This window comes from Thermobia domestica, chromosome 14 (genome assembly GCF_964235325.1).
Source record: "Thermobia domestica chromosome 14, izTheDome1.hap1.1, whole genome shotgun sequence".
Taxonomy (NCBI): Eukaryota; Metazoa; Arthropoda; class Insecta; order Zygentoma; family Lepismatidae; genus Thermobia; species Thermobia domestica.
The window spans coordinates 156,692,532-156,711,353 of record NC_137467.1 but is presented as its reverse complement, the minus strand read 5'-3'; the positions used below and the strand labels follow the sequence as shown (position 1 = coordinate 156,711,353).

At 37.3% G+C, this 18,822-nt stretch overlaps 1 protein-coding gene across 1 annotated transcript in view; it reads left to right on the top strand.

The window, feature by feature from the left end:
- LOC145670436 (lysoplasmalogenase TMEM86A-like) overlaps positions 1-18,822 on the top strand; it is a 172,969-nt gene that overhangs the window by 98,950 nt on the left and 55,197 nt on the right. The window contains exon 3 of the mRNA XM_081739112.1: positions 13,177-13,370. Within this exon, the coding sequence (XP_081595238.1) occupies positions 13,177-13,370 (194 nt within the window). The remainder of the gene's footprint in view (positions 1-13,176; positions 13,371-18,822) is intronic.

Below are 18,822 nucleotides of genomic sequence, written 5' to 3'. Positions count from 1 at the left end.
TTCTAAAAGTTATTTGACATGTCTCTCTGCCTTCCAACAGTTAAAGTATTGTCCAACATCCATATCTCACATTAAATTGACAGCTCCTTCTTTCTTTAATTGACACAAGGTTCAAATTACGAGACAGCTCCAAAAGAACTTCTCAATTACGAATACAAAAGGATTCTATTGTGTTTACCTCTCCCCGTTTTGATCTGATATAGCCCTACGACTACTTGACTTGCTGCAACTGAGAATATTGCATGTACTGCAGTCTTCAGCTAACCTCTTCATTTTTTTAAAAAAAAATAATAAATTATGTTTTGATACACCCTGTCGAACTCCATTCCAATTGTACCTTCCTCTTGTAGCGGTTTTAGAAATAAATATTCCAGAAGAAAAAATGCACATACAAATTATGATGGTGGCCGAATGACGGAAAGCATGAAAGTAGCTGTAAATTAATACTATTTACTTTTAGTCCTCCTTTTATTAAACCCAGTAACAAAATATATATGTACCAAGCACAAGCTAAAAGCAGAATATTCATAAAGTATTTTCCTTTAATTTAGATCAGTTTGTAGTTTCACTTCGCGAAAGTTTTATTTTTTCTAAAGTCCAATTAACTACAGACCTTTTGTGACTTTAAGACTCCGGAGCACATGTTCGAACACATATTACAAAATAATTTTAATGTTGCCGAAAAACACTTTTATAGTATTAACACAAGATACGACACTTAGAATTAATAAGTATTTTAAATATCAATAATGATAAGCAATAGAGGACTAAGAAATATATATATCATGGCACATATCCAAAAGCAAAAATTAAGTTACAATTTTCTCTTCTCATAATTACAACTACATAGGGAATTTTAAACTACTCGCCAATATATTAATATACCAAACCTGATTTTCATACTTTTGGAACTTATCTTTTCCAATTTAGAAGCCTAAACGAGGTTACAATCAACATTTTCTTAGAAGAGAAAATTTTAACCACCTGTCGTGATTGAGTTTTCAGTCAGCAATGGCTGACGTTCCTTGCGCATCAAGTAAAGAGAATTTTAATATAGAAAATCGCCACTAGAGGTGCTCGCATTACTAGGCATAAGTAATCGTCCTCATTCTATAACCAGATCTAGTACAATATTTTCTCTTACGATTAAATTCACAATTTATCCGTTTATGTGTCGATTACGTTACATAAAATCCTCTACCCCCTAAAATATGTATGTATGAAATACATATATATATTTATAGCTATAGAAGTTAATCGGCACATAAAGCAGAATAACTAAGACCATTGCCAGAAAACAAGAAAAATATACATACAGTAAATCCAGCGATGACCACTTACAAATATATGGGACACACATGACAGACAAGATGAAATACCGCGGTATTATGACAGGATCAATCACTTTTTCACTTCTCACACTCACTAAGACATTGAACACTTCAATCCCAGTTATCTGCAAAATACAAAAATAGAAATCACACACAAAATAACTGAGCGATAATTTACTGTTACATATTAAAACAATTTTCTAACAAATTACATTTTATGTTTGTCTTGAAGAATTATAAGGTTTGACATGATTAACGTTCCTTTTAATTATACGTTTAGGATTAGCAACATCTTGTAACCACACAAAGTATTTAAATTGGGTTTTCTTAAAACCTTAAAGGGACCTTCAAATAAAGGGCTTAACTTAGGTGTAAAGTGTTTAATGATGGAGACCTTTTGAAACTTCTTTACTAGAACTAACTGATCTCTGTAATAATTTGGTAAATCTCTGGTACTAGAATAACATCTGTTTCCTCTGCCAAGAACGATCAATATTCTCTACAAGTTTCACCATTTTCTCTTTATCAGGAGTACCATCTAATTCTAAATTTAATTCCTACAGAACATCCAAGGGTGAAGAGAACTTACGGCCAAGATAGATCTCCACTGGGTCAAATCCAGTCGATTCTGAGACACATATGTTGAGCGTATGCTGTATTTTCTTGATGTATTGGGCCCAATCTGATTGATGCTCATTAACATATGTTCTCAAAATATTTTTAATCGATCGAATTTGCCTTTCCGCCTGATTGCTGCTAGGTGAGTAAGGAGCTGTAGTTATATCTTGAATACCAAGACTAAAAAGATGTTGCTTCATGTAGAAAGATCTGGGCGCGGTCGTGTACCACCTTATTAGGGATCCCCAAAAGGAAATAAACAATCTTTTCTCTTACGATTAAATTCACAATTTATCCGTTTATGTGTCGATTATGTTACACTCTGTGAGTTCTTCCCCTATTTTGAATCTTTGTTGTTGGATCATATACATAAAGGCTGTCGCAGAGAAAGAGAGAATAATTCCTGTGTAAGAAAACAGCGACGTCCATCGGCTAGCACATGTACTAGGATGAAAATTTGGTTCATTAGTTTCTGATTGAGACCAGAGTACAGTAGGTCAAAAAGTAGTAACTCCGTAGCAGTTAAAAGACGAGCATGTACATGGACCTCTCCAAGAATCTTTAAAATAAAAAAAAACTTACAAACCAAAAGATTTTTATCCAGAATGAGCCATATCGAATAGACGTACATCTTTTTCAAAGGTGGTACCAATAACAGCTAAGCAAGCGTCCATACGCTTGTGCCACTTCGTGAATGTCTGAAAATTCATCGTGAGGTAGCGAACTGAAGAAAACTTGCGCTGCGGTGATCACTTCTTTGTTCGTCATGAAATGACGACCACGTAAAGCAGCCTTTAATAGTGGAAATAACCAAAAGTCACAGGGTGCAAGGTCCAGGCTGTATGCTGGATCCGGGAAAATTTTCGTAGCGTAATCCTGAAGAGCAGAGACTTTGGAAAGTCTGTGTGGCTAATTACATGTCAGGAAAAAAGTTGCCTGAAAAACCTGGAAATGTCAGGGAATTCTTTCCCGCAACTTTTTGTCGCCACCATATTCCAAATACTGTGTCTCGCTGTCTATGTTATTTGGATATATATATATGCGAGATATTGCAGTTCACATAAGAGGATAGTGTTGCCACGAGACGAGACGAGAAGAGACTTCAGGCTGTCTCGTCTCGTGCAAAGCATGTCTCGTCTCGTGTCTCGTCTCGAAAAAATGTAGTCGTCCCGTCTCGTGTCTCGTCTCGAGAGGTTCTGTCCCGTCTCGTCTCGTCTCGTTTGTCTCGTTTTGTCTCGTCTTGTCTCGTAAAAATATAGCAGCATACCATGGGAACGAAAGTAAAATGTAGCAGGCTGCACCATGCTAATCAAGATACAACTAACAAGGGAAGAGAGGGAGATTATATATCGAAGTGGAAGATGGTTTATATACCAATCGAAAGCACTAATGACGCCTATTACAAAACTGCAATAAAAATTTTCCGAATGCATATACTATGCGAGTTATATGAATATACAGGGTATCCAGAAAATCCATTTCCACCCCTTGAAATCGCAAACGATGAGACAGATGCCAAAACTGGAAAACACGTTTTTGATCATTATAAAAGTACAATGTATCAAAGCAAAAATTCTTGTCACAAGGCCACCCGCAGTGTACTGGGCGGGATCCAACTCAAAAATTACAAAAGGTAAGGGGGTCAAGTAGTATATCGTTCGAAACTTCTTGGGAAATGAAAGAAGACGAACAAGTCCCAACTCTCTAAAATTACCCTGTGCAAAATGGCGGCCGGTCAAACTGTCTCCTAAAAAACGTCATTGAAGAGTCTATGGCCACCCTCCAAAGAAAGAAAAAAAACTGAAACGGTAAGACAGATGTCAAAAAAGAAAAAGATGTGTGTGTGTCATCTTTTCAAAAGTACAATGATTGAAAGTAAAAATGTTTGTCCCAGGGTCCTCCACAAGGTTCCAGACAGGGTCCTACTCAAAATTTTCAAATGGCAAATATGGTCAAATAAAGCTGTTGAGAAATAAAAGAACACGAAACAAGTCTCGATCCTCTAAAATTACCCTGTGTAAAATGGCGGCCGGTCAAAATGTACATCTTCATTTCGATTTTCTGAGCACGTTCACTTTCCATTTTGCAATCGGCACTTGTTTTCATTCTGAGACATTTGTACGTATTTACTCTTCCTGGTGAAAGGAATTCTTTCGTTTGAATCATTTTATAATTGATAAACCAGATAACGAGCATAAGTACCACTGTTGTGCAGTCATAAACATAAATAAATAGAGGTAAGAGTCTTTACTTCTGATGGCTCCAACCTCTACTTATTTATGTTCGAGGAAGTACATTATATGTTAACTAGTCAGTTCTATACTCAAAGATGTCAAATGTTGTCGTTTCTTTTCTTTATGTCTTAATTTGCTTTTATTTTATTATTATTTTTTTCTTTATTTAGATATTATTGGGCTCAAAGAGCAGAATCTCACAGTAGGGGCATTTCCTTTCTTTCCGTTAAGTACAAGAATTAAAGTGAAAATAAACTAAAAACCCGGTTACAGAAAGAACAACTAAAATGCAAGATGTTTGCACAGTATTATCGTATAGCGTCCATACTTGTTCTTTCTGCTTTCATTTAATAACAGCTTTAAACGATGTGCTACTTGACCTCCCTTGCCATTTGAACAATTTGAACATGACCCCGCCTGGGACGTTGTGGAGGACCCTGAGACAAATATTTTTACTTCCAATCATTGTACTTTTGAAATGATGACACACATGTTTTCCTGTTTTGACATCTGCCTCACCGTTTCAGGATTTTTTTGGGGGTGGCCATCGACTTTACAATGACGTTTTTGCTGACAGTTTGACCGGCCGCCATTTTGCACAAGGTAATTTTAGAGTATTGAGACTTGTTCCCTCTTCTTTCATTTCCCAAGAAGTTTCGAACGATATGCTACTTGACCTCCTTACCTTTTGTAATTTTTGAGTTGGACCCCGCCCAGTACACTGCGGGTGGCCTTGTGACAAGAATTTTTGCTTTGATACGTTGTACTTTTAAAATGATCAAACACATGTTTTCGAGTTTTGGCATCTGTCTTATCGTTTGCGATTTCAAGGGGTGGTAACGGATTATCTGGACACTCTATATATCCATATAACTCGCATAGTATATGCATTCGGAAAATTTTTATTACAGTTTTGTAATAGGCTTCATTAGTGCTTTCGATTGGTATATAAACCATCTTCCACTTCGATATATAATCTCCCTCTCTTCCCTTGTAAGTTACAAGTATTACCCAGAACACACAAGACAAGAAATGTCACGGTAGCTACACCGTGAAGCCTTCACCTCTGGTGTATGTGGTAGTCGGTTCGATCTCGGTTAGTGCCATGTGAGCTTTGTGGTGGACAAACATTGAATGTGTGTGGGTACCGCGGTGGATCAGTGGTAGAGCGTTCACCTCTGGTGCTTGGGGTCTCGGGTTCGATCCCAGCCCCGCCAAGTGAACTTTGTGGTGGACAAACTCCGTGTGCGTGGGTTTCCTCGGGGTTCTCCCGTTTCCTCCCACTTTCTTCATTCCACCATTTCATTCATTACTCATCATCACTGTCTCCTTTAGCCTAACCGGCATAACCGTGGGACGTAAAACTCAAAGATTTCATTTCATTTCATTTCATTTTTCGAATGTGTGTGTTTTCTCGAAGTTGTCTAGTATCCTACCACTTTCTTCATTCCACTAATTTTCCCATCATCATCCATTCGGCCAAAGTTGCCTAACGGTCTTAAAAATAAATTCAAATAAGCTCACAAGGCAAGGACAAATAGTTTACAAGATAATATATCTCTGCTGTTAGTTGTCTGAGGCTTCTCGACCCTGGCTTCTTTTTTTTTTTTTTTTTTTTTTTTAATTCTAAAACATTGAAATTTGTTTCACCAGTTTCAATACACGAATATACAGTAAATTGCTCATAGGTACGTCGAAGATGAAGACACTAATGTTAAATAATGTTTACACGACAAGCAAAGTTTGATGTAAAGGTGTCATCATCCCCGACACTATCGTATACTATCAGCCCACTTGCTTTATAGTGTCTGTATATATATATATATATATATATATATATATATATATATATATATATATATATATATATATATATAGAGAGAGAGAGAGAGAGAGAGATGGATAGATATATAGATAAATAGAGAGATAGATATGTATGTACACTTTGATTTCATATATTCCAGCCTTTAGGTTTCACAGTGTTAACCCATAACAATCCAAAAACTACTTTCCATTTTAGCATATATAGACTTGTTGCAGTTATTTTTTTTTTTTTTTAAAGCTCGGAACCAAATAATTTTATTGAGTAATGGAAAGTACTTGTTTGAAATTTTATATGTTACTGCACACTAAGCTCTACTTAAAGTGCCATAGTAATGGGAGCTGAACGATACATCGGACGAAAGAATGCTTGGGGCCAGTCTTCATCTCCATGGTTCAAATCTGTTCCCATAACCGCGGGGTGTGTGCTACTATGTGGCGCTTGCCCCGTTTGTGTAACAAACTCATGACAGTACACCCAGATTAGCTAATGGCTAAAAAAAAAAAAAAAAGTTGATTTTTGGGTGGCCATTTTGGATTAAAGTTCCTTATATTGTCGGGATCTATTCGCAATCATACAACGTACATCTTCATACCAAGCCGAGCGGTCTGCGGCGATAGACCATCGGCTTGAAGGTCCCGGGTTGAGTCCCGGAAGGGTCATGTGTATGGATTTTAACATTTGTTTTTTCGTACTGTCAGGGAGGGGAGAATCGTACGGGATAAAAGGATTTTAGTCTGAAAAAAATGGAGAGAATATCCTCCCCAGGATACTTTCATGGGAGTAAGGAATTAGTAAAAATATAGGATATACATTTTATAGCAAGTTTAAAAACATGGTTTGGGTATCCTATTTCTTTTCTGTTAATTATATTCTTCAATGTTCGAATTTTGATCATTCTCATGATATTTTCTGCTTTCAACGGAGTTCCATGAATATTATACCAAATGTTCTTTACACTTATCAAGTTCGAGAGGTTTAGTGCGCCTGTAAGAAACAATTTCTGAAGATAATTCAGGTCCTAATGAATATTATTCACTAGGAAAGGGAAGTATTCCCCTCCTCTCGAAGCAGAGGGCAATTTCGCACTCTGGTCAGATCAAACATTTCCGCGTAACAAAACGAAGGTCCCCCTGTAAAACCTCTTCACCTAAAGTGTTATTGTTAGTATCATAAATTTGCTGAAAGCAAACAATTTGGAGGGTTCGTCGATAATATCTTTGCTTCTTTTGTCGTCCGCCCGCCTTCCAAACGAAGAGGTGAATTTTACAACATGACTGCTGTATAATAAGCGAGCGATTGGTAAAATGGTAAAAGTGTGTTTTTATGTGTGTGTGTGTGAGAGAGAGAGAGAGAGAGAGAGAGAAGACAAAATTTTAGTTGGAAGATGACATACTTCAATTGCCGTTTTCGGTTCATATAGCAAAAAGAATACCGCCACCAGAGAATAAAGACAAGTGTAGACCTTACCCAGTTTTCAAATTGAATAGATGGTGGTGGTAGTTCGGTTTCTTGACCTAGTAAAAATCTTCCCTGTCTTTGATTTTGTTTGTCATCATTCCAGCCAGAAATAAAAAAATAAATGAGAATTCCTCAGTTTACAGCAAGGGGAATTGGGGACAAGACATTAAGGATGATATTCCTGGAAGCTCATGTATCACGATTGTTTCATTCAATAGACAGAGGACACTTTTCTATGAAGGCTTTTCAACATGTTTTCTCACAAAGGGGATTTTCCTTTTGCAATCTATATGACCACTGGCAATTTCAATTTTGGCCATTCCCGCCAGAGTTTTCATTTTCAAGACACGAGATGAGACGAGACATTTCACGAGACGTCCCGTCTCGTCTCGTTTTCGAGACGGGACAAGTAGTCTGTCTCGTCTCGTGTCTCGTCTAAGAGGGTTCTGTCCCGTCTCGTGGCAACACTATAAGAGGATTATGTGAAAGAGTTGGAGCTAAACCCATTTCCTGTAATGATATGGACCGGGATGACATCACGTTACTTTTATATCTAGGTATACATAATACGAATATGTGAATGGATATTCTTATTTATATATGTTGCGAACGCGGTTAATATCTCAGATGCAATAGAAAGGAATCATGGACCGTGTGTGAGTATAGCGAAACGGGACACTAGTTCATTTTGGTCTTCAGATGCATAATTTGTGTAATGAACAAGTTCTAGACCGCTAGATTGGTCATCATTTTTTAACCTCTATAGCCATTGAAATGGCGCGCACGAAGCCCAGACCATGCAACTCCAGACAACTCATTGTTTGAAATAACCAAATCATTCAATATGTCTTTCATCAATGGTGCAGGACAGGTAAAGAATTACCCTAAAGTTTGGTGGCAACTGTGGTCGCAACACGTTAAGAACAGATACACGTATATATCTGTGTATACAGCATGATGGAGTAGCACATACAGATCCACTATATACAGATATATATCCACATACAGATCTAAGTACTCAGTTATGGTATGTACTAAATAAACTAAAATTACATTGGCATTGCTTTGTGATACTGAAACCTAGGAGTACGAGGACTTCTCCGACACCCTGTATAAGATTTCCAATACTTATGCATAGTTTGGAAATCGAATGAAAGGCAACTAAGTTAAATCGCATAAGTATGACAAAATTCTAAAAATGCAACTTCATAAAATTCCGTATCTCCGATTCCTATATAATTCTTCAGATAGTATACAAACAAAACAAAAAAAGAACGAAAAGAATGTAACATAATAAGCGGAAGTTGAATGATCCTAATGACATTAAAGCTTCACCTTTTCTCAACCCATTATTGTTGTGAAGAGCGTCCCAAGGTCGTCTCGCGAAATGCCATAAAAACTGCATAACAGAGAAGAAAAAAATCCATTTCCAAGTTGCTTTGTCCTCACTCTAAGGGATTACAAATAGCTTACTATTATATTTCGTTATAGGTATTCGGTTGTTACCCAAGGTGACCAGAACTTTTACTTTCAAAAACGGGACGCATACGAATAGGCGACGGGAGTTGGGACTTCCACATTGTATTTTGGGACTCAGCAGTGTTTTCAATTTACAAAATACACAAGTAAGAATGATAACACAGCGTTTCTAACTTAAGTACTACCCAACAATACTTTTAACTACTTCAAAACTCAGAATTCGCACTCAATTCCCACTTGAACCACAGAACACTCAATTCTCATTTGAATATTCAGAAGTTCTATGCACGGCTGAACCTTCCCAATGAGCGTTGGTACGGAAGAGTGTAGAATTAGCATTGACCATGTATATTTTGAATAATAATTACGGGACACCTGAGTCATATTTTCTTAAAAACGGGACATTTAGGCGTCCCGTTTGAGAATCAGAAAAAACGGGACGACAGTTGAAAATAAGGGACTGTCCCGGCTAAAACGGGACGTCTGGTCACCTTGTTGTTACCGCGTCTTGTAACATGATCATTTTCGTAACAAGTGTCGAAAACATGACACGTGCTGTGTTCCTGTAAACACAATATGCGTTAGAAATAGTCTCGAATAAACAGCATATTAAGTTACCCCACCCCACCTCGGTGTAATGAATCATGATGATTACCGTAAGCATTCTGACATTAGCATGTTTCTCACTTAGCCATAATTAGACAGTGTGTACACCCTGATATACATAGGTTGGGTAATAATAGTGAAAACACTTCTCATATCAGACTGTGCGGCGATGAAGTTAATGTTGCCAATCCAAGGGAAAAGTCGCTAAATCTTAGTGAATATCTTCTCCTGTAATCGAGCATAGTTACTTCGAATCAGTTTATATATATGTTTGTTTTCCTTTTATTTATTTGAATTTATTTGTCCAGTAGGCGTCGACGAACTGGGAAAGTACGAGGGCTATCCAGAAAGTAGATTACGTTTTGGAATAAAAAATCAACAAAGTATAGGAAACAAATTTTATTATATGCAGATGAAAGCCACACACAAATACTACTTTTCGACATAGTCACCATTCAAATTAAGGCATTTATCGTAGCGATGTACGAGCTTGGAAATTCCTTCGTCGAAAAATTCGGCCGCCTGCGACTTCAACCACTTCGTTACCTCTTCTTGCAATCAACAAGATCTTAGAGCTCAACATTCCTCTGCGCTTGTTTTGAATTGCTCTTCTGAGGTTTTGCAGAGTTTGGCAATACCTTTGAGCGTTTATTGTAGTGCCTCTTTCCAGGAAGTCCACCACAATCACACCTTTTCTGTCCCAAAAAACAGTCGCCATCATCTTCCTTGCCGACATTGTTTGCATGCATTTCTTGGGTTTTTGGGGAGAACCTGTGTGCCCCCACTGCATTGATTGCAATTTCGTTTCACAGTTCACGTGTTTCACCCATGTTTCGTCACCAGTAACGATGCGATCGAGTAAAGAGTCACCATCCTTATTGTAGGCGTCCAAAAAGTGCAACGCTGCAGCCATTCGCTGATTTTTGTGGTCCTCTGTCAAGATTTTTGGAATCCATCTTGCACAAAACTTGTGGTAACCAAGCTTTTCGCTGATGATTTCGTGCAACAAACTTCGCGAAATTTGTGGAAAACTCAAAGAAAGTTCCGTTATTGTAAACTTTCGATTTTCACGGACTTTAACATCGACTTTTTCGACAAGTTCGGCAGTCACTTTGCTGGGTCTCCCACTTCGATCTTCGTCGTGAACATTGGTTCGGCCATTTTTAAATCTTATGACCCACTGTCGCACTCCACCTTCAGTGATAATGTTGTCCCCATACACTTCACACAGCTGCCGATAGATTTCTATCAGTTTACAGTTTTTTGCTGTCAGAAACCTTATTACTGCACGCACCTCGCAGCTCGCGGGATTTTCAATTAACGCAGACATTTCAAACCGTCACAGTATCTTAACGGAGCACAGCACGAACCTCTCACTAGCACGGCTAGATGCCGACTGAGCTGCGCAACGCTCTGACCCCAAGATGGCCGCGCTAGCCCCGCCCCTAGCGGACACAGACGAAAACGTAATCTACTTTCTGGATAGCCCTCGTACATAGCATTTAGGAGACCAACTCCAAGCTTTAATGTCCTTTAGTTTGCACAGCTTCCGTTCAGAGGCGCAAATAATACATTAATGCAAGGTGACCAGAACTTTCACTTTTAAAAAAGGGACGCATACGAATCGGCGACGGGGGGGGGGTGACTTCCACATTGCATTTTGGGACTCAGCAGTGTTTTCAATTTACAAACTACACAAATAAGAATGATAACACAGCGTTTCTAACTTAAGTACTACCCAACAATACTTTTAACTACTTCAACACTCAGAATTCCCACTCAATTCCCACTTGAACCATAGAACACTCAATTTTCATTTGAATATTCAGAAGTTCTAAGCACGGCTGAACCTTCCCAATGAGTGTTGGTAAAAGTGTATAATTAGCATTGACCATTTATATTTTGAATAATAATTACGGGCACATGGGTCGTGTTTGCTTAAAAACGGGACATTTAGGCGTTCCGTTTGAGAATCAGAAAAAAACGGGACAACGGTTGAAAATAAGGGACTGTCCAGGCTAAAACGGGATGTCTGGTCACCTTGCATTAACGATAGCAACCTGGTTATCTGTAGAAGCATGAATAAAAATGAAGTGGATGCAGGGGCGGATCCAGGGGGTGATCGGGGCCATTGCCTCCCCCAGAAGAGGAAACTTTGTTATTTTATATATAAATAAAACCCATCCCAGAGTTTGGAGCTCTTAAAAGTATTACAACCCACCGCCACCCCAGAAGTCCGTCCTGGATCCGCCCATGCACCGGAGTGGATTAAAGATATTTTAAATTAGCCTTCTAATTTTGTCCATTTTCCTAAACTTATTTTTGATTTTGCTGAAGTAAAATTGGTCATATATATAGAGAGGGTGGTCCAAAAGTGTGGAAACACCTAAGTAAAATCAAAACCGTTCAGAGTTGGGAAGAAAGGAAAAAGTGGTGATAACAGACGAGAAGGGAATCTTTTGATACATGGTACCATCTGCCGCCATCTTGAAATGGCGGGAACTTTCTTGAATGGAAACCCTGTCGTGTGATACATCAAATAGAACTGATTTTTTTTCAGGAATTCAGTGAAACGTTTTTAGCTTTACGACCAACGTTGCAAACTTTTAACCGATTTTCTGTACTTATCTGGAGATAACTCTGCGGGTAATATGTGGCCCACTGACCAATGTTACAGCAATTGTTCAATGTACCGTCCCTCCTGAGCAATCCTTAAATGTGTCCGCTGCTGCCAGTCGTCCAATACCGTACCTAGCATGTCCTCAGGAATGCTGGCACACGCGTCAATAATCCTGCGTTGAAGGTGGTTAATGTCCCTGATCTTGGTAGCATACACAAAGGATTTAATGTAGCCCCACAGAAGAAAAAATCCAACGGAGTGAGGTCTGGGAACACGGTGTCCATTTCAAATAACCGTAAATGAAAGATTTGAAAGCTAAAGTTATAGGTTGGAGCTCAGGCGCTTTTAATTGCTATTGTAGCATTTTAATATATATAAAGGGTGTTTTAAAACAACACCAACGATTGGGAGATGATTCCTGACACCAAAATAAGACGAAAAGTATAGACCAACCTGGGTGCACAAATGCTTCCTTTCGGAGCTATAGGCTGCCGAAAACATGAAAAAATGAAATTTAAAGGTCCATAACTCCAAAACTACGGGACATGCCGTAGTCGGGTCAAGACTTTAGTTAGGGACTAATATGTGCTCTATCCAAGAATACGTGTTTCAGAATCCTAAGGTACTCACGCAACAATTTTTGTACACGCAGTTTGGTTAGGGGCGTATAATCTGAAGTACTCACTAACTACCTCTATAAAAATTGTTGCGGAAGTACTGCAGGATTCTGAAGCATGTATTTTTGGATAGAGCACATTAGTTCCTGGGGTCCTACCCAGAAATTCGTCAACGGGAAACAGGTTTTCAAGCTCCCAACCTCATATAATTTCAGGTATTTGTATACCCTATGCACATAAGTTATTATGGTAAATGCTTATTTTTACATAATACCTTGTTCAAGGGGGGATTGAAACCCCGAGACCCTATTCTTGCGTACGCCACTGGTTAACGTGAAGTATCTTCACAGCTCTATCTAATAAAGGTTTTATTCTTTCTTTCTTTCAGGTATGCATTTTCCCGGCGGATTTTGACAGGATTACTATTTTCGTGTATAGGTGACGCGTTTCTAGTATGGCCTGCATATTTTATCCATGGAATGGTGTCGTTTGGAGTGGCTCAGATTATGTACACAAGCGCATTTGGCTTCAAGCCTATGAATTTAACCCTTGGAGGTGTCTTATACACTTTGTGTTCGTTAGGTGAGTATTTGATAAATTATTTTATTAATAGTTAATATAAGATATTTGTAGTTTTCTACGTAAATTAGGCTATTCAGATGTGTTTTTAATTACCATAAATACAGTTGGGCAGACATGTTAAAGACTATTTGGAAAGGGTAAATGAAAAGCTGTTTATATGCAGGTACAGGATGAGAAATTTTAAAAAGAGGAAAAAAGTGTGAGTAGAGGGATGAATATGTTAAAACAATAACATGTTAATTGAAACCATGCCCACTTTCACAAATGGGGACACTACACCTGCCCAGGGGCGCGGCGTTTGTGCAAGGTAAAAATGGAAAACGAAGTGGAAAAAAATGAAAAGCATACTTAAGCTAAAGAAGAACCGTTAAAGATAACTGAAGTTCATATAAATGTGATAAATAAAAACGATGGGCTACGCGTCCCTCAGTATGGATCATCTGTACTTTCATTCTTAACAATGTGTACTGGCATAAGCTGTAAGAGTAAGAGGCAGGCCCATAGCCAGCACAAAAATGAAGGGGGGGCCGGTCCAACCATAGTTCATCACCATATTATAGTTCATTTGCAAACCTACCGTAAAAAATTAGGGGGCCGCCCTCTAGACCTCCGTAGATACGGGCCTGGCAAGAGGTAGTGCGTCTAACTAGTACTGTTTACATTTCAGTTTTTGAAAAATCGAATAGGATTACCATCTCCCTAATTTTCGAAAAATCCCCTTTATAATCAGTGCGCGAAGTAAGAAATGTCAGTACTTCCATTTTTAATTGTAGCTATATTGGACAACGGTGCTTAAAAGTGCACAATCTGTTGTGAAGAAGAAGAAGGAAAATGTAGAATATATATTGAAATAGATAGATATTAATATAATGATAGTTTGATAGTTACAGTTTCGTGTTGCTATGACAACAAAGTTTTTCATGGAGATTTGAGAATAAAAGTAAGTTTTGCTGTATATTATTTTAGTGTGTGATAATAGATGGTTCTTGTAAATATATATATAAAAACTAAATGTGCTAATGGTGTGTGTTATTTATTTTAATCTTCGAACTGGGTAATATAAAATATAACGAAAATCTCGTTATATAATAAATGGTGTTTTCCGCCGAGGAGATACCTTGAGATTTGGTTGAAGCAAAGTAAGCAATCTCATAAATAACCGTCAACACGGAGTATACTTTATTAAGAAGTAAATGGAAAATTTATCGTAACCTTAAAATGAATATACACAGAGTTGAAAGTATTAGACCCCTATTGATGAAGTTGATGTTGAAATACCAGGATCGGATACATCAACGAATGTAGCTGACCTTATAAAACAGCTAGGTCAGCAAATGCATATTAAATTTGAGCAATTGACAGCAAATACAGCAAATGAATACTAAATTCGAACAAGAGTTACAACAAATTACACAATCTATGACACAGCAAATGAATACTAAATTTGAGCAATTGACACAGTAAATACAGCAACTGACACAGCAAACACAGCAAATAGATACTAAATTCGAACAAAAGTTATAACAAATCACACAGTCTATGACACAGCAAATGGATAGTAAATTAGAGCAAATAACACAGCAAATAAACTCTAAACTAGAACGAATAGACTAGGATGGAACAAATTTTGCACAGATTTACCATTGTACAAAGTTCGGTGGAAGCGGTTGAAACTCAAGTTAACGAGCATTGCAATCAGATTAGAGAATTACAGGAAGAAATAAATACTATCAAGGAAGAGATTATCACATGGTAATCCTGATCCGATCATCAACAGAGACCATATGCCAATTGAACCCAGACTAGCTATAGAAGAAAGTGATATACCTGAAAGCTATTCTGAGAGGGATGATAATGCCTCTAGTATCGGGAAAGAAGAGAGAAGACCGTATTCATCACATCGCAGGAAAACCAAATGTGTAAAGTCTGAACATTTGAAACAGTCTAATAATCATCATCATTTCCGATTTAGCGAAATAAGATCGTTAACCAAATTTAGTGGAAGGTCGGAAGACATACCAGCAAATATATTTTTGAAAAATTCGAAAAAGAATGCGACTTAATTGGTGTAGACAATCAAAATTGCTTAAAATTTTGCCACACGTTTTACTACCACCTTGCTCTATTTGGTTCAAAGCGATCAGGAGGAGTTTACGTAATTATTTAGATTTCAAGAACGCTCTGCTTTCAAATTTTGAACATGATTTTATGTTGGCAAACCGAGACGCTTTGGTTCGAAACAGACGTTATGATCCAAAAATTGATAAGAATCTTACTGATTTTGTGATTTCCGTCTATAATGAGTTGAAATCAATTAATCCATACCAACAGAAATCCCGAATTATAGCATCGATCCGGATATTGTTACTTTTTAGGTTGCAGCAAATACTGATTTCTGCACAATGTATTAATTTCAATCATCTAATTATGATAGTGAAAAATTTCGAAAATCAATCAATGGTGCAAAGTAATACTAATCGAAACCAAACTATAATAACTGAAACCAACCCAATCATATTCCGATCCGAAATATCAATGTGGGGGAAGAGTGTAAGTCCTAATGTAAGAAGTAGTGATAGATTCAATCATACCGGTAATAGAACCGAACCTAATTTCAGAAGAAACAGAAATAGCAATCGTACAGCATTTAGAAATCAGGCAAACAGTATATCTAATTTTTCTCGAACTGGATTTCCTAGTAATTTCATAGGTGGCAGAAATTCTCAAAATAGAAACCAAAGAACTGGAGGAATTCATAATATACAGGACTGTATACAAGACTGTGCGGTTCAATGCAACTTAATTGAATCTTTTGGTAATGTAACTTAAGCTAAAGTTATGGCGTCCGATGTTATTGTTTTGTTTCACTTTGAGTATTGTTATAATTTAAAGAAAAAACAGCTTTCTTACAAGGCTGGCTAGAATATTTATTATAAAAAATACACTAGAAAGGTAACGGTTTCGGAAGTATAGCACTTCCTTCCTCAGAGGAAGGAAGTGCTATACTTCCGAAACCGTTACCTTTCTAGTGTATTTTTTATAATAAATATTCTAGCCAGCCTTGTAAGAAAGCTGTGTTTTTTTTTTCTTTATTCAAGATGGACACAAGGCCGTATTGTCATAATATCCATGTTATGATTTCTTTGTAATTCGCTTCACTTATCAATATTGTGCTTTCAAAGTCTTTTATAATCATCTCAATTATGCCCAAATGGAAGAAATGTTAAGTAGTATTTCAATACACTTTAATTTAATTTGTCATGAGCTCGAATGATATTGAGTTAAAGAATCTATTTTAAATAATTAGCCTAAATAATTAGCAAAAGGGTCGTATTTAAATAAGTCCTCTTCGTCGGTAATTTTATAGAATTAAAATGGAATTGATTATTAAATGAATGTAAGAATATTGAGACAAAATGAAATTAATATATATGTGTTATAATTTATATATGTGAGGGCTATTCGGAAAGTAAGGTAACCATGTATATAAGATATGTAATGGTCCAGGATTCTTTCTTCAATTGTAACCAATTTAAGAAGTCCTAGTCGGGAGCCATATATACAACGATATTGTATATCTGATATCTGTGAATTACTTCCATTTTTAATTATAGCTATTTTGGGCAACGGTGCTTAAAAGTGCACAATTTGTTGTGAAGAAGAAGAAAGAAAAATGTAGAATATATGTTGAAATAGATAGATATTTATATAATGATAGTTTCGTGTTGATATGACAACACAAAGTTTTTCATGGAGATTTGAGAATAAAAGTAAGTTGTGCTGTATATAATTTTAATGTGTGATAATAGATGGTTCTTGTAAAAATATATATAAAAACTAAATGTGCTAATGGGGTGTGTTATTTATTTTAATCTTCGAACTGGGTAATGTAAAATATAACGAAAATCTCGATATAAATTCTCAAGTGTACTTTGCAATTAAAAACTTTTCATGTACAATCTCAGTATGAAAGATGCTGATATGTAAATTAGATGGGAAAAGGAAGTGCCGTAGTATATCACACACAAGTATATAACCCATTTCTAGCATTGCATAACATACGCAGAGCCGTCTCTTCTGGGCATCGGCGCAGATACGTACTTAGGGCTCCTCAATGAAAGAGTTGGCCATAGTAGAAGAGGGTATTGGTACCCTTCCAAGTCAGTTTTTTTCCTCAAGAATAACAGTTGAAACTTGATCTCTTGTCAGAAGCCATAACAACGGATCCTCTTGAATTGATTTATACAGGGTGTCTATAAAATCCTTTGCCACCCCTAAAAAATCGAAAACTGTGAAATATATGTCAAAACGAGAAAACACACATTTCATCATTTCAGAAGTACCACGTGTTGAGGGGAAACAAAGTTGCTCCAGGGTCCCTCGGGGGGTTCCAGACGGGGTCCAACTCAATTCTTTTAAATGACAAGGGGGTCAAGTAGTATATCGTTTGAAAGTTATTGTTAAAAGAAGGAAGATGGAACAGATCTTATGTTTCAATACCAACCTTGCGTGAATGGCGGGGGATTAAAATGTTAACACGGCCTTCATCGAAAAGTCCATGTCACTTCCAATGATCCGAAACGGTAAAACATAATATGTCAAAACGCTAAAAGAAGTGTTTCCTTATTTGTAAAGCACAGCTTTTCGATGTGCAAATATTTGTCCCAGAATCCCTGCAGGTTTCCAAGTGGGGTCCAACTTAAAATTTGAGAATAGGAAAAGGGTCAAGTGCCATATTGTTTGAAAGGTATTGGTAAAAGAATGAAAATGAAACTAGTTCGGAACGGCTATGCAAACCGTGTCCGAAAGAACAGAGATTTAATGAACTGAGAGCAGCGGCGTGCCGTCAAGGGGACTAGGGGACTAGGCTAGTCCCCTGGCATTTTAATTAAAGCATTTTGTGATAAATATATACCAAAGAAAACGAAAACATTGTTTGTATTTCTCTATTTCCGTAAAATAACACTATTTCAATTGTTCTGACACAACTTTAGTCAGCGCCCGTGTGCTGGGTGCGACAACGAAGTGGAGATCGGAAACGCTCAGGTTTTAATCGGCTTTTCTCGGGAAAGGGAACAGGGTCCAGAGAGCTAGTCCTCATATTATGTTGTCTAAGCTCTAAGCACGGGCGTTCTGTCGTAAGCGAATTTAATGCTCGTTTGCTTTTTACAGTTAATAGTTTTAATGCAATCAAATTTACAGTATTAATCTTGACACTTTAAGAGATCTAGTGAAGTGTGAACTTTTTAGATTATCAATATATTTTGAAAATGACTCGAAGAATAAAGTATGGAAGGGGACTCGTTTGAAAAACCGAGTCCCTTGCAGCAAAGCGATGGCGCAAGCAGCGATATTACTTCAATTGGTACGGGAGACAGTAGGGGTGGAGATCGGCCGTTTCAGTGTTGTATTCTGGACTAATTATTCATCGTATTATTTGGATTCCTTAATT